Genomic DNA, 13204 nt, shown 5'->3' on the forward strand with positions numbered 1-13204 from the left:
CAACACCCTCCTCCTAGGCCTCCCTGCCACCTCAATCAAACCACTCCAAATGATCCAAAACGTGGCAGCCAGAATCCTTACCAACTCACGCAGAAGAGATCGCATAACCCCCATGCTGAAGGACCTCCACTGGCTCCCAATATGCTTTAGAATCCTCCACTACAGTCTCACCATTATCCACAAAACCCTTCATAACCAAAACCCAAAACATCCAATGGCTGGATAACTCCCTACACTATCTCGTATCTAACAGACCCACGAGACAGCTTACAAAGGAACCCTCTACATTCCTCCCCCCAAACTTACCCAGCACATAGCCACCAAAGAACAGGCCCTGTCCATTGCTGGACCAACCCTTTGGAATTCTATGGCCCCCTACCTACGCCTAGAATACTGTACCCAAACCTTAAAAAAAAAAACCAACAAAAAAACCTTAAAACTTGGCTCTTCTCTCAAGCCTTCACTTAACCTTGCAGACCCTACTTCCCGGCTACATCTCAGCTACCTCCTCCCCTGCAGATTGTATATACTGTATATATTATAAATAATGGATATTTTTAGCATAAGCAAGTGTTAACATTCGATTTTGTTACCATACCTCGCATGCACCTGACTTTGCTACTCCAGCCCTTTCTCCCCTCAGTTCTAGCCCCCTTTCGTTACATGTAATTTCTTATTTACGAAAGTTATTGGTTACCCCCTGTTCATTGTAAACCGATGTGATATTCACTTGAATGTCGGTATAGAAAAGTTCTAAATAAAATAATGTATATGTTCTATTGTTATCTGCTAAAAATGACTTTTTGGTTGTGATAGGCAGAATATAAACACACAAAATAAATGTCAACAAATTGTCATAAATTTCCAACAGTCATAGCAGCTAACCAATTTCCAAACATTTGTTTAAGTTCCTTTAATTCCTATTTTAGGGCATTGTAATATCAGGCAAATGTTTTTTCTAGATCTCCTTTGTGTTCCCTGCTTTCCATACCTGTTCAGCGTCTTCTCTGCCTCCTTTTTATTCAAAGAGCATAGAATGTTCTAGTACTTTCTGCTTCCTTTTGGGATATTCTTTGTAAAGTTCTTAATGAACTTGGAATTTCTGGAGAATGGCCAGTTATCTGATGCTATTAGTGCTTTTACAGATTATATTGGCAACATTTTTGGGTCTTCCACAGGTTCAGTGGTTTGCTAAAGTTGTCTGCCATTGGTCTTATGCACTAATTTTTGTTGTAATTGCACTTTGGTAATCCTTTCTGCAACACTGTGTTTTTGTTTGCGAGAAGTATACTTAACAGGACCCGTGATGTAGTGGTTAGGGCCCAAGACCACAAAGAAGATTTTAGCTCCCCTGAGTGTCAGCTCTCTCCCCTGGCATTGATTGTTTCTGACATCTGGCAAGTCACTGTACTACCATGCGCCTCAGTTTACCCTGTTGTAAATAGGTAATGAAAGTATTACTTTTTTTTATCTTTTTAACTTTTATAATGGAGCCATATACCCTAATGATGGCTGCTTCTACGTTCTTGTTTTGTAATTCTCTTTGGGGGTCCTGTTTGGGTAGAAGAATCTGTAGATGTGCAAATCATTTTCTTTTACATGCATTTTTAGGGAGAAAATCTATTACATTTGTGAGTGATTTTCTTAGATGTTTGTGATATTCAGCTAGTGGCATGAACAAATCAGTAGGAAAGCTTATGAAAAACGGAAATTGTGAACTATAAAATTAGTTTCATAGCAGCTCTGATACATTTAAATGGGAGAGTTTCAAATGACTTGATGTTCATCGTAGAGATGAAAAATATACATTGAGACATGAGTAGGAAAGGTGCATGTTTACTGACAGTTTTGCATTAGATGAAGTGTAATAACCAGATAATAATACCGCTGAAGGATTCCATTTTAACCAACTCTCTCTCACCCTCCAACCCACCCTTTTCCCTCCCCGCACACCCAACCTTTTTCCCTTTTCCCCTCACAACCTCAACCCACCCTTTTCCCTCACCCCCCGCCACTCCTCCCATTTGACATACCATGTATATTTCCATGTATATTTCCGCTGTATATATTCCCATATATATATATTTCCATGTATATTTCCGCTGATTATAATCCATGTTTCTGTATTACTAATTTATTGTTTTTATGTTAATTTATAGTTTGTAATTTTGTTAACTTATTGTTTGATTACTTAATTCTGTCCTATCTTCCGACATCCATGTTTTTACTCTCCCTGTTTTAATGTAACTTCTCATTTCCACCTATATGTTAATTGGTTTTCCCCTTGTTCTAATGTAAACCGGTACGATAAGACCTGGTCTTGAGTGTCTGTATAGTAAAAGAAGTTAAATAAATAAATAAATAAATAAATAATTGCCACTTTCTTTTATGACTCTTATTCTTATTTACAGGGGTGATCTTGCCTATTTTGATGGTCTCAGTGAAACAATACTTTCTGTAGGACTTGTGAGACCAAAGGCTGGTAAGAAACTACATGTTAAGCAAGGAATTGTATATTTATTGATTAGTAAAATGAAGTGAACAGTCTGCCAGAGCTATGAATGTTATTTTATGCTACATTTTTTCCCAGTAGTAGCATGGATTCATAATTTACTTTACCGATGTGTGTCTATTGCTGAAATGAGTCCCCTTTGAATTTTGTAATAGATAAGAGTATCTTAAAGCAGCAGTGCTCTGCATTACTTAGAAAATTACTTAGAAAATCAGTTAACATTTTTGAGACTTTATTTTCTATTAGTTTCCTTAATTCCTTAATTTCTTTGCTTCCTTATTGTAAGTATTTTATTGAGTAGGTTTTCATATTTGTTTGGGATAAGAAGGTGGTTACGTTTTTATGTCTGTGGCCCCTGTTTTTAGTATCCCTACCACAAAGCAAGCTGTTCTTTATTGATGCTTTATATTCTAAGTGTCTTCTTTGGAATAGCACAGCAGCAGCAGACACAAAAGCAACAGTGGAGGTTGCTAAGTAAAATATATTTTTAAAAACTGTCATGTATTGAATTTAGTAATAATATTATAAGTAATTAGGACTTGCAGTCTTGCCAATCCACCACTGAACTGTGACGACATCCTATTATCTTTATGAAGTTCATATAAGATCAGTACTGAGACCCCCTTCTGTTTCTTAATAGAAACCTTACATCTGATTTCTAATAATTCTACTAAGCTTAGAAGTTAAACTTATAATCATGAGATTCAAGTTTATTCAAAAGTGTGTTTTGTTCTCTAGGTATTTTCCAGCCTCATATCCATTATCTTCTGGTCCTGGCCACCCCTGTTGATATTGTGATTTTAGGGCTGAGCTATGCTGGTCTGCAAACAGGTATATAGATTTTTTTTAAAGCAGTATGTAGCATCTTACTCAGGGTATTTTTGCATCTGTCAGCTTTATTTCTTTCCTCTGATCACACAAAATGATCCTGAAGGAGGACTTATTCATGCTTTTCTGCAACCAACAGGAATGCCCTTACCCCAGGGCTTCCCAAACCTGTCCTGGGGACCCCACAGCCAGTCGGGTTTTCAGGGTATCCACAATGAATATGCATGAGATAAATTTGGGCATGAGTTAATGCCTTGGGCAGGTGCTAATTTATGAGCATAAAATGTGTGGATTGGCCACATATTTTCCTTTCTGAGTCCCGGGTGACTGACTAATAGCCTCATCAACATGCATTTGCATGTGATGAGTGCTATTAGTTTTCAGGGCGTTTGGCTGCACATTTTCAAGGCGCTAAACCCCTTACAGTGTAAGGGGTAATAACGCCCATCGAAAACATGCGACCAAACCCTTGTTGAACAGTGCGCATGGCTGAGCTCACTTTACAGAATCGGCCCATTAGTGAAATGAGACAGTGTATGTTTTCAACAACCAATAAAACACTAGGAATCCCCATATTGGCTGGACTGTGTATGAAAATGTTACATATAAACTTGACCATGAAAATCTGTAGATTGCATAATTGTTCCCCATTGTTTTTCTGCAATGACAGAGGGAGTGTAAATGGCAGTTTTCCTTCAAAAGATTTCTGATGGCAACGTAATCTTGTTTTTATTAGGCTCCAGCAACCTTAATGACAGCATGTCTGGTGGAATGCAGCTGCTTCCAGACCCCTTATATTCACTTCCTACTGATAACACTTACCTACTGACTATAACTTCTACTGATAATGGTCGCATTTTCTTGGCTGGAAAGGATGGATGTTTGTACGAGGTGGCCTACCAGGTGAGGAAAGGCTTTTTATGGAGATTTTGTTACTTGAATGGTAAATTTTATATGTAGCCCCTCTCCTGGCTACTTCCTCAGCAAGGGGGAGTCCACTTCTCGAGTTGCTGTTTCCTGACTCACTCACTACAATCCAGGGGTTCATTCTGTACAGGCAGGCAGCATCTGCTTCAATAGCTGCTCTTCAGATTGGATTTGATGTTTCAACTAATAAAGCTTTACTTTCCTGTACATACGCAGATCAGTCCAGACAAGTGAATTATGCATCCCTACCAGTAGATGGAGTCAGAAACAAAACCTTGAGGCACTGCTACATAACAGAGTGCCATCTGCAGTCCCTCAGTATTGAACTGTACCCAAGCCAAAGAATTAGAAGCTACAAATCCCCATCTAGTGTGAACAGGTAAAGCAGGGCTGGAACCCCCTACCCTGGAGCCTCTGTCATCTCCAGAAACACAAACATTAAGTACAAAAACTCTTCCGACTATATTACATCGACAGTGACAGGGAGGGTCTCTGGACTGATGTGTGGGATTGCAGAAACAAAAATTAGCAGGTAAGAACCAATTTTCCTTTCCTGTACATACCCAGAATCAGTCCAGACAAGTGGGACGTAGCGTGCGCAACACACTCTCACCAAAAGGTGCAGCCTGCTGTGCGCGCATGTCCAACTGGTAATGTCTGGTGAAAGTGTGAAGTGAAGATCTCACCAATGCTCTGTAAATCTCCTGGGGAGAAAACAATTGATGCTCTGCCCAAGAAGTTGCTTGCGCCCTAGTAGAATGTGCTTTCAGCCCCTCTGGAAGCTTACGACCCTTACAAATATATGCAGAGCAAATAGCTTCCCTAAGCCACCATGCAATCGTGGCCTTCGAGTACTTATCACCTTTCTTTGCTCCTCCAAACACAAAAAAATGATTTGAGCGTCGAAAAGAATTAGTGACTTCCAGATAAAGTAAGATAATCCGACATACATCCAAGAGATGCAGTTCCCTCTCCTCAGGGGAATTCCTGGACCACTCTGTGAAGGCTGGGAGATCTACTATCTGATTAACATAGAAAGAGGACACCACCTTCGGTAAAAAGGAGGGAACTGTTCGCAATGTAACCCCATCATTAGAAATATGCAGAAACGGGTCTCTGCATGATAGAGCCTGTAACTCCGAAATTTGCCTGGCCGAGCAAATTGCCACCAGAAACACTGTCTTCAGTGTCAGATCCTTCAACATCGCCCTTCTCAAAGGTTCAAAGGGTGCTCCACAGAGAACCCGAAGAACCAAATTGAGGCTCCAATCTGGACACAATTTCCGAACTGGTGGTCGCAAATGCTTCACACCTTTCAGAAACTGAACCACATCAGGATGGGAGGCTAACTACCTCCCTTGCCCCTTGCTCCTAAGGGAACCCACCTTCAGATACCTGTACGCGGAGTGAGTTATAGACCAAGCCCTTAGACAACCCGTCCTGCAAAAAGGATAAAATATGGGGCATATCCACGGATAGGGGATCTAGCCGGCACTGCAGACACCAGGACTCAGACCCTTCAGACCCTGGCATACGCTACAGAGGTAGAGGGTCTTCCCATCTGGAGAAGGGTAGAAATCACCTGTGGTATTACAGGAACGAAAATTTGCAGGTAAGAACCAATTTTCCTTTAGTATCAATATCTTCAAATGCAGTGATATGATACATTATACATTTTCTTGGCGATAAATCCAATTTAGGTTTTATGGAGATCATATCCCTCTAGTAATGTTGGTATAGAATGTTAGGATCTGACTGCGCTTTCCTCTTTGCAGTGCAGCCCATGGATTGCCTGTTATGGTCTGGCGGACCCCAGGATGGGAGCCACTGACTTAGTGTGTCTCTATAAAGACAGGAACTGGAAAGTGGAACTTTTTTTTTTTTTCCAAAGCTTTACCCTTCCAGACTTTTCTGCCAGCTGATTATTCATGGCGTTATGATGTGATTTCCTTTTAAAGTATGTCCCATAATGTACTGGGATTTATTTAGCTAATTGTACACTGCCAATACCCTGGGCCCCAGGCAATTTACAAAAGAACATACACAATATATTAAACATGCTAAACAAAAAAAACTATTCTAATTAAAAAGAAAATCTTTACCATGTCAAAGTGTCACTAGTTCATATTTAAGGAAAAGCTTGCCTGAATACAAATATTTTTAATGAACTTGAAAATGTCTTCGTACAGTCCATTAATTTTAGCTCCTGAGGCTGAGAATTCCAAAATTTCAGAGCAACTATTGAGAAGGCACATTTTCCCACCACAAGTCTACTTTGAGCCGTAGGCACATCTAGAAAAGCTCACTATGAGGAATGAAGGACCCTATTCAGATTGTATGTCCACAGCACAGCGTTAATCCAAGGGAGCGAGTTAATGGCAAATAGCTTATGAAGTAACACATTTTGTATTTAACCCTCCACTGAATTCGAAGCCAGTGGAGGTTGTACAGTACTGGAGAAGTATGATCTCTATTATATCCTGTAATTAAACAGGCTGAAGAATTCTGCAAACGTTGCAATTGCTTCAGAGTAGATGCTGGTAGGCCCAGAAAGATGGAATTACAGTAGTCTAGCTTCATCATTAGCAAGGCATGAACAACCACATGAAAATTTCCAAGTATTAGTAATGGTTTAAAATCCCATAGAAGTCGCAGTTTGTAAAAACAAGATCTAACAATAGTTTTACTTGCAGAATAAAAAACAAGTTAGAATCAATTATGACTCCTAGGCTTCGTGTTTTTGTCACAATTGGTAGATTTGTGCCATCACCAGTTGACGGAACTGGTATTGTATGACTGCACTGGATCACTAAAATTTTAAGTTTTTGACAAGTTCAGTGAAAGTTTATGGGTATGTCAGCACCTAATGGCATTCAAACAAAGAGAGATTAGAAAGATGGAGGCCAAAAGAATGTAAAATTGTATGTCTGCATAGAGATGAAACCCCTCACAAATGTTAGCCAACAGTTGGCAACAGGTACTAAACAGGTATTAAATAGCTGGACTGACAGAGGTGAACATTGTGGTACGCCTGTACACATGCAGAACCAATCCGAATTTCCAATTCTTGGTATCTCGTTTTTCTGTTGGCCATTCTAAACAAAGAGATGCTGAGTGATTTGTGATGCAGTGTATTCAGACCATGTTGTGTGTGTTTTTATGCCCTCACTACTCTTGGTTTATGATCAAGGATCCATTGGAGGACACAGTTTCTATTCTGAAGTAAAGATTAATGCGGTATCTCTGCAGGTATCACTCAGCTTGGTTTTATACCTGATGAAATAAGATTTTTGTCTGCAAAGGTGAGAAGGCTACAGCTGTCCTAGAATTTCCCTTGATGTGCTGTGCTGTGCTCTATATTTATGTAATGCAATGGCTTCTTAGATCTTGGAAGACATCCTATTAGAGAAAAATCATGACAGTGCTGGAGAGGAGCCGGCAGTCGTGGTACATGTGGGCACCAGAGACATAGGAATATGTGGGAGAGAGGTTCTGGAAACCAAATTTAGGATTTTAGGTAGGAACCTAAAATCCAGAACCTCCAGGTTGGCGTTCTCTGAAATGCTTCCTGATCCTTATTTCTCTCCCAGATTATGAAGCTGAATTTTGTATTTTGAAGTGTTTATATACAGTAGTTCTGTCATTGTCTATAGTGAGATTTTTCTTTGTATGCATTATTTTTCAGATAGCTTTCTCATGCACTCAAGTAATTTACTTGCCTTATACGCGTAAGCTAAATTATTATTCTATTCATTGTACACTTTTTTAAAATTAGAAGGAAGTTAAATATTCAATAATATAACTTCAATTAGAGTCAAATGGAGAAGGAATGTTTGCAAATAGAAATCCATTGTTTCTATCAGAATTTATACAATGTATTTATACTATTTCTCTACCTACTTCTTTATACATACTTCCAAATAATTAACAATTTCTCTCAACATGTCTTTTATATTTTCAGGAAAATAGCACAAAAACTACTCCACACATCCACATTTTTCTTTCCTTTTTGCTTTCATCATATTCCCAGTTTAAACTACCGGTAATTCTTTTCATTTCCATCTAGTTAAGCATTAATCAATACTACAGATTCTTTTGTCCAATCAATTAAAATAGCCTTTTTCCCCCACTAATACTGCAAAGTTAAAAACAAACAAAAAACAAACTTTTTTCATCTTTGAAAGCTCAAACTGTGGGACCAGTTCTCCCATTACAGTAGTTCTAGGTGCCATTGCTGCTGTACCTTAGTTATTTCTTTAATCTTTTTTAATATTTGAATCCAAAATTTCTTTAGCTGGAGCATAATTTTGAGCCTTGATTTTATATTATCTATCTTTTTATACTTGCTAAGTCTTTAATACCCATTACTGATAACTTTAGGAGTAATACCTCTGTAAAAGCAGTTACTACCTTGGGAGCAGTCACTACCTTGGGAAGCTTGCTGGGCAGACTAGATAGACCATTCTGGTCTTTTTCTGCTGTCATTACTATGTAAAAGTTTAAATTGTGTTCTCTGTAATAATTTGAGGCAGAAGATTTCAATGCATATTGAAACCATCCATTTAATACCTCCTCTGTTATCTAAAACTCATCAACTCTGTAGATCTACTAGCCAAATGGTTTAATTTCATATCTGCTTCATCCTGTTTAAAAAAAAAAAAAAGTATATACAGTATATATGTTATATCTCTCACCTTGGTGGACCAAATCTACTGATCAAAGGAAGAAGTACCAAGAATCAATCTTGTCTTAAAAGTGTGGTTACATAATGTTTCAAAATGTATCTGAAATTATTCAAAACTCATTACTCTTGGTTCTTTTATCAAATACATCCATAACTGTTCTTATCCCCTTTGTTTTGTCCACTAAATCAGGGGTAGGCAATCATTGTCCTGGAGTGCCACAAATTGATCTGGTTTTCAGGATACCCCCCATGAATATGTATGAGAAATATTTGCATTCACTGCCTCCATTGTATGTAAATATATCTCATGCATATTCATAGTGGATATCCTGACAACCAGACCTGTTGGTGGCATTCCGGTGCCAGTTACCTACCTCTGCCCTAAATATTCCATCTTTTATAGCCGATTCGAAATCTGGATTCCCCAAAATTGGGATAAAAGGGGGAATTTCAAATATTTTATTTGTTTTATAGCTTTTCTCCATGCCAGGATTAAAGTAAGTACATGTTTTTAATCTCTTCAGGAATCTTCCTAAATGAACAATGTAAAGCTTAAGTAATGACTACCCAGAGGCTAAATCTTGCTTTATATATGTTGCAACATATTCCGAAGTTACTTTAATGCAAACTAATATATATTTCATTTGTTAAGCTAAGTTATGCATTTTCTATTCGGGGAGAAAAAAAACTTACTTTATTTGAGGGACAGGCTAACTTTTTATAAGAATTCTAATCTTACCATATAAATAACCCCAGCCCCCTTATCCAAGATGCTAACTTCAAAATTTATCATAACCTGTAGCATTTCAAGAGGATAAAGGAGTTTTGGCAACATATACCCAAATATATTTTACTCTTAAGGGAGCAAGGTAATTTCTTCCAAGAGGTCAGTTTATCTCCAAGAGGTTTAATAAGCGGAGCTATATTTTCCTTATATAGATTACTATAGTTAGATGAGGAGTAAAGACTCAAGTATTTAATTATACCTACACTTACCCACTTAAAAGGAAACTCTTGATTCCAGTGCTCTTCCACCGGGTTACAAAATAAGTAATGCCTTGGGTTTCTCAAAGATTTTAAAGCCAGAGAAACAGCATGCATTATTGTCTAAAAATAATGCCAGCTGAAGAATAATTTTATCAGTGCTGATAGCCCAAAAGCTATTGTCTGCTGTTAACATAATAGCTAATCGTTCTAAGACCAAAGCAAACGGAGAGAAAAACAACCTTGATATGTATGTCTGTCTGAAACAAACCGCTCAAACCTAAAAGCATTTGTCATCACCAAAACTTGTGTATGACTTTGCAAAGATGTAATCCCTTGCAAAAAATATTCCCTATTGAACCAAACCTTGCCAACACTCCCCAAACAAATATTCTCAAAATATATCAAATGTTTTTTCTGTATCTAAACTCACAGTTCATGCTTTACTGAAGTTTTTATTTTTAACTTGGCTTACTTTGAGATGCCTGTTAATAATCTCCTAACATTATAAACGGATGGTTATTCTAGAATAAATCCAGTTTATGCAGTATATATTGGTTTAGGAAAAAATCTATTTCCTAGCATCTAGCAGATGGACTCAGGATCAATGGGTACAGTGTGCTCCGGATAGCAGTTGGAGACTAAGTCAGATTTCAATCTGATGTCAGCACTACATATACTCGTGCAGGAAGCTCTGCTCTTCAGTATTTCTCAGTCACCTTAGCAGTTCGGGACTATACTCATGCTTGCACAGCGTTAGAAAATCCAAACCAAAGAAGAAAATTCCAAGCAAGAAAAAGTCTTACCTCTTCCATCTAGCCCCGCTCTCCTGCGGTGATACCTAAGGGTCCCTCCCCCAGTCAAGAATTCCTGAGGTGATTTCCGAGATCCCTCAGATGTAAGCCTCGGTCCGGCAGCCGGTTCCCAGTGTGGATTTAGCACCCAGGAACGGGAGTGGCTGAGAGGCAGTGGGTGCAATACCAGCGGTGAAGGTAACTTTCCCTCTCCCCCCGCAGCAGGAGAAATGCCAAGACAAGGTAAGGCAGAAAACTTTTCTTAAAGTCTCCGGTCTCCGAGGCTCGGATAGCTGCTGGACAGCCATTATTACCAAGTGCAATGTTTCTATGCAAAAGTGCATCACCTGCAGATGACTGTTGGCATCTTTGAGATCTAGGATGGGACAAAAGGAGCACTCCTTCTTGGGCACAATGAAATAAATGGAATATCGACCCATATTTTCTTGAGACGTGGGAACTGGAACCACAGCCCTCAGACTGAGGAGCCTTGCCAATGTAGCTTCCACTGCCTGATTATTCTGTGATGAGTGGCAGCGAGACACCATGAACACATCCCGAGGAACACTGCGAAATTCCAGCATATATCCTTTTCATATCTCCTCCAGGACCCTTTAATCCAATGTGATCTTGGCCCAGCTCTGACAGAAGAGAGAGAGGCAGTTGGTCGGCAAAATTTATTGGGAGGGTCAGGAAGTTCCACTACCTGAACTTTCGCCTCTTCTTGGCTGTGGAGACATAAGAACATGCCATACTGGGTCAGACCAAGGGTCCATCAAGCCCAGCATCCTGTTTCCAACAGTGGCCAATCCAGGCCATAAGAACCTGGCAAGTACCCAAAAACTAAGTCTATTTCATGTTATCGTTGCTAGTAATATAGCAGTGGCTATTTTCTAAGTCAACTTAATTAATAGCAGGTAATGGACTTCTCCTCTAAGAACTTATCCAATCCTTTTTTAAACACAGCTGTACTAATTGAACTAACCACATCCTTTGGCAACAAATTCCAGAGTTTAATTGTGCGTTGAGTGAAGAAGAACTTTCTCCGATTAGTTTTAAATGTGCCACGTGCTAACTTCATGGAGTGCCCCCTAGTCTTTCTATTATCCGAAAGAGTAAATAACCGATTCACATCTACCCGTTCTAGACCTCTCATGATTTTAAACATCTCTATCATATCACCCCTCAGCCGTCTCTTCTCCAAGCTGAAAAGTCCTAACCTCTTTAGTTTTTCCTCATAGGGGAGCTGTTCCATTCCCCTTATCATTTTGGTAGACCTACCAAAAAGTTGAGTAATCCGAAGGGTCATTCCTCTATAGGGATTAAAACATCTGGATCCTCTAGTATGCTAACAGAACGTGGTATCTGCTTCTTATTCTTTGAAAAACGAGGAACTGGAGATTCGCCCACTTACTGGCCAGCTTTCCCAACTTGCTTCCAAATAATAAGGCAGATCTCGGCCACCCACAGCGCGGGAAATGACAACGTCACTGCGGATTACCTCAGCAGAGATAGTCTAGACCCAGGGGAATGGAGGCTGTAGACCACAGCCTTACAGTTGATAATAAACCTCTGGGGAACTCCAGCCATGGATCTTCTGGCAACCCGGTTCAACGCCTAAGTCCCCAACTTCTTCAGCCGCAGATGAGACACACAATCCCAGGGGATCGTAGCCCTCGTCCAGACCTGGCCACAGGAAGACCTACTGTACACCTTTCTTCCATGGCCACTACTGGGCGGGATCATCCACAAGATAGAATACCACAGGGGGCTAGTACTTCTAGTGGCCCCATACTGGCCAAGAAGACCGTGGTACGCGGACATGCAAAGATTTCTGGCGGGAAGCCCTCTGTTATAATTAGTGAGGTTTGAGTGGATCCTTGGACATTGTGGCAGCTGACCACGCCCACAGGGGAAGTCCCATGAGGGGCCACAGGTCAGGCTCAGCTTAGGACACACAAACACAGAGATTGATCTTTTATTAGACAATGAGGTGGCAGTGGTGAGCAGCAGAAGTAGCCTGGCTGAGCTAGTATCACTCAGGCGCTGGAACATCGACTCCTCCGGTAGCAGTGCTGTAGTGGAAAGAACTGAGAATGAGTACAGTAGAATATGCACAAAGTCCCAGTATGGAGAACCCCAGGATAGGGAGAGCAGGCCCTCAAGGAGCGAGTACCTGAGAGCTGAGAGGCTTGAAGGTAATGTACTCACACAGCGGTTCCACATAGGAGATGGCACTAGGGCTGGAACGGAGGCAGGCCCTCGAGGAGCGAGTACCTGGTTCCAGGGAACAGCTCTGAGGTGAAGATGGTAGTACTCGCTGGTGTTGAAGATAGTGAATCCTTCCAGGCAGAAGAGAAGGTAGGAGCAGGCAGCGAGTCGGGGAACATGGGCCCTCGAGGAGCGAGTACCGGTTTCCTGATAGTGACCTGAAAAGCAAGTGAGGCCCCCAAGGAGCGGGTATCCCGTTAGCGT

General features: G+C 40.2%; 1 protein-coding gene across 2 annotated transcripts in view; it reads left to right on the top strand.

Moving 5' to 3' along the window:
* NUP155 (nucleoporin 155) overlaps positions 1-13204 on the top strand; it is a 304350-nt gene that overhangs the window by 30812 nt on the left and 260334 nt on the right. For both annotated transcript variants that reach the window (XM_029578544.1, XM_029578554.1), the window contains exons 4-6: positions 2412-2482; positions 3251-3343; positions 4077-4243. In XM_029578544.1, the coding sequence (XP_029434404.1) occupies positions 2412-2482; positions 3251-3343; positions 4077-4243 (331 nt within the window). The remainder of the gene's footprint in view (positions 1-2411; positions 2483-3250; positions 3344-4076; positions 4244-13204) is intronic.

The sequence above is a fragment of the Rhinatrema bivittatum genome, chromosome 1, assembly GCF_901001135.1.
Source record: "Rhinatrema bivittatum chromosome 1, aRhiBiv1.1, whole genome shotgun sequence".
Lineage (NCBI taxonomy): Eukaryota > Metazoa > Chordata > Amphibia > Gymnophiona > Rhinatrematidae > Rhinatrema > Rhinatrema bivittatum.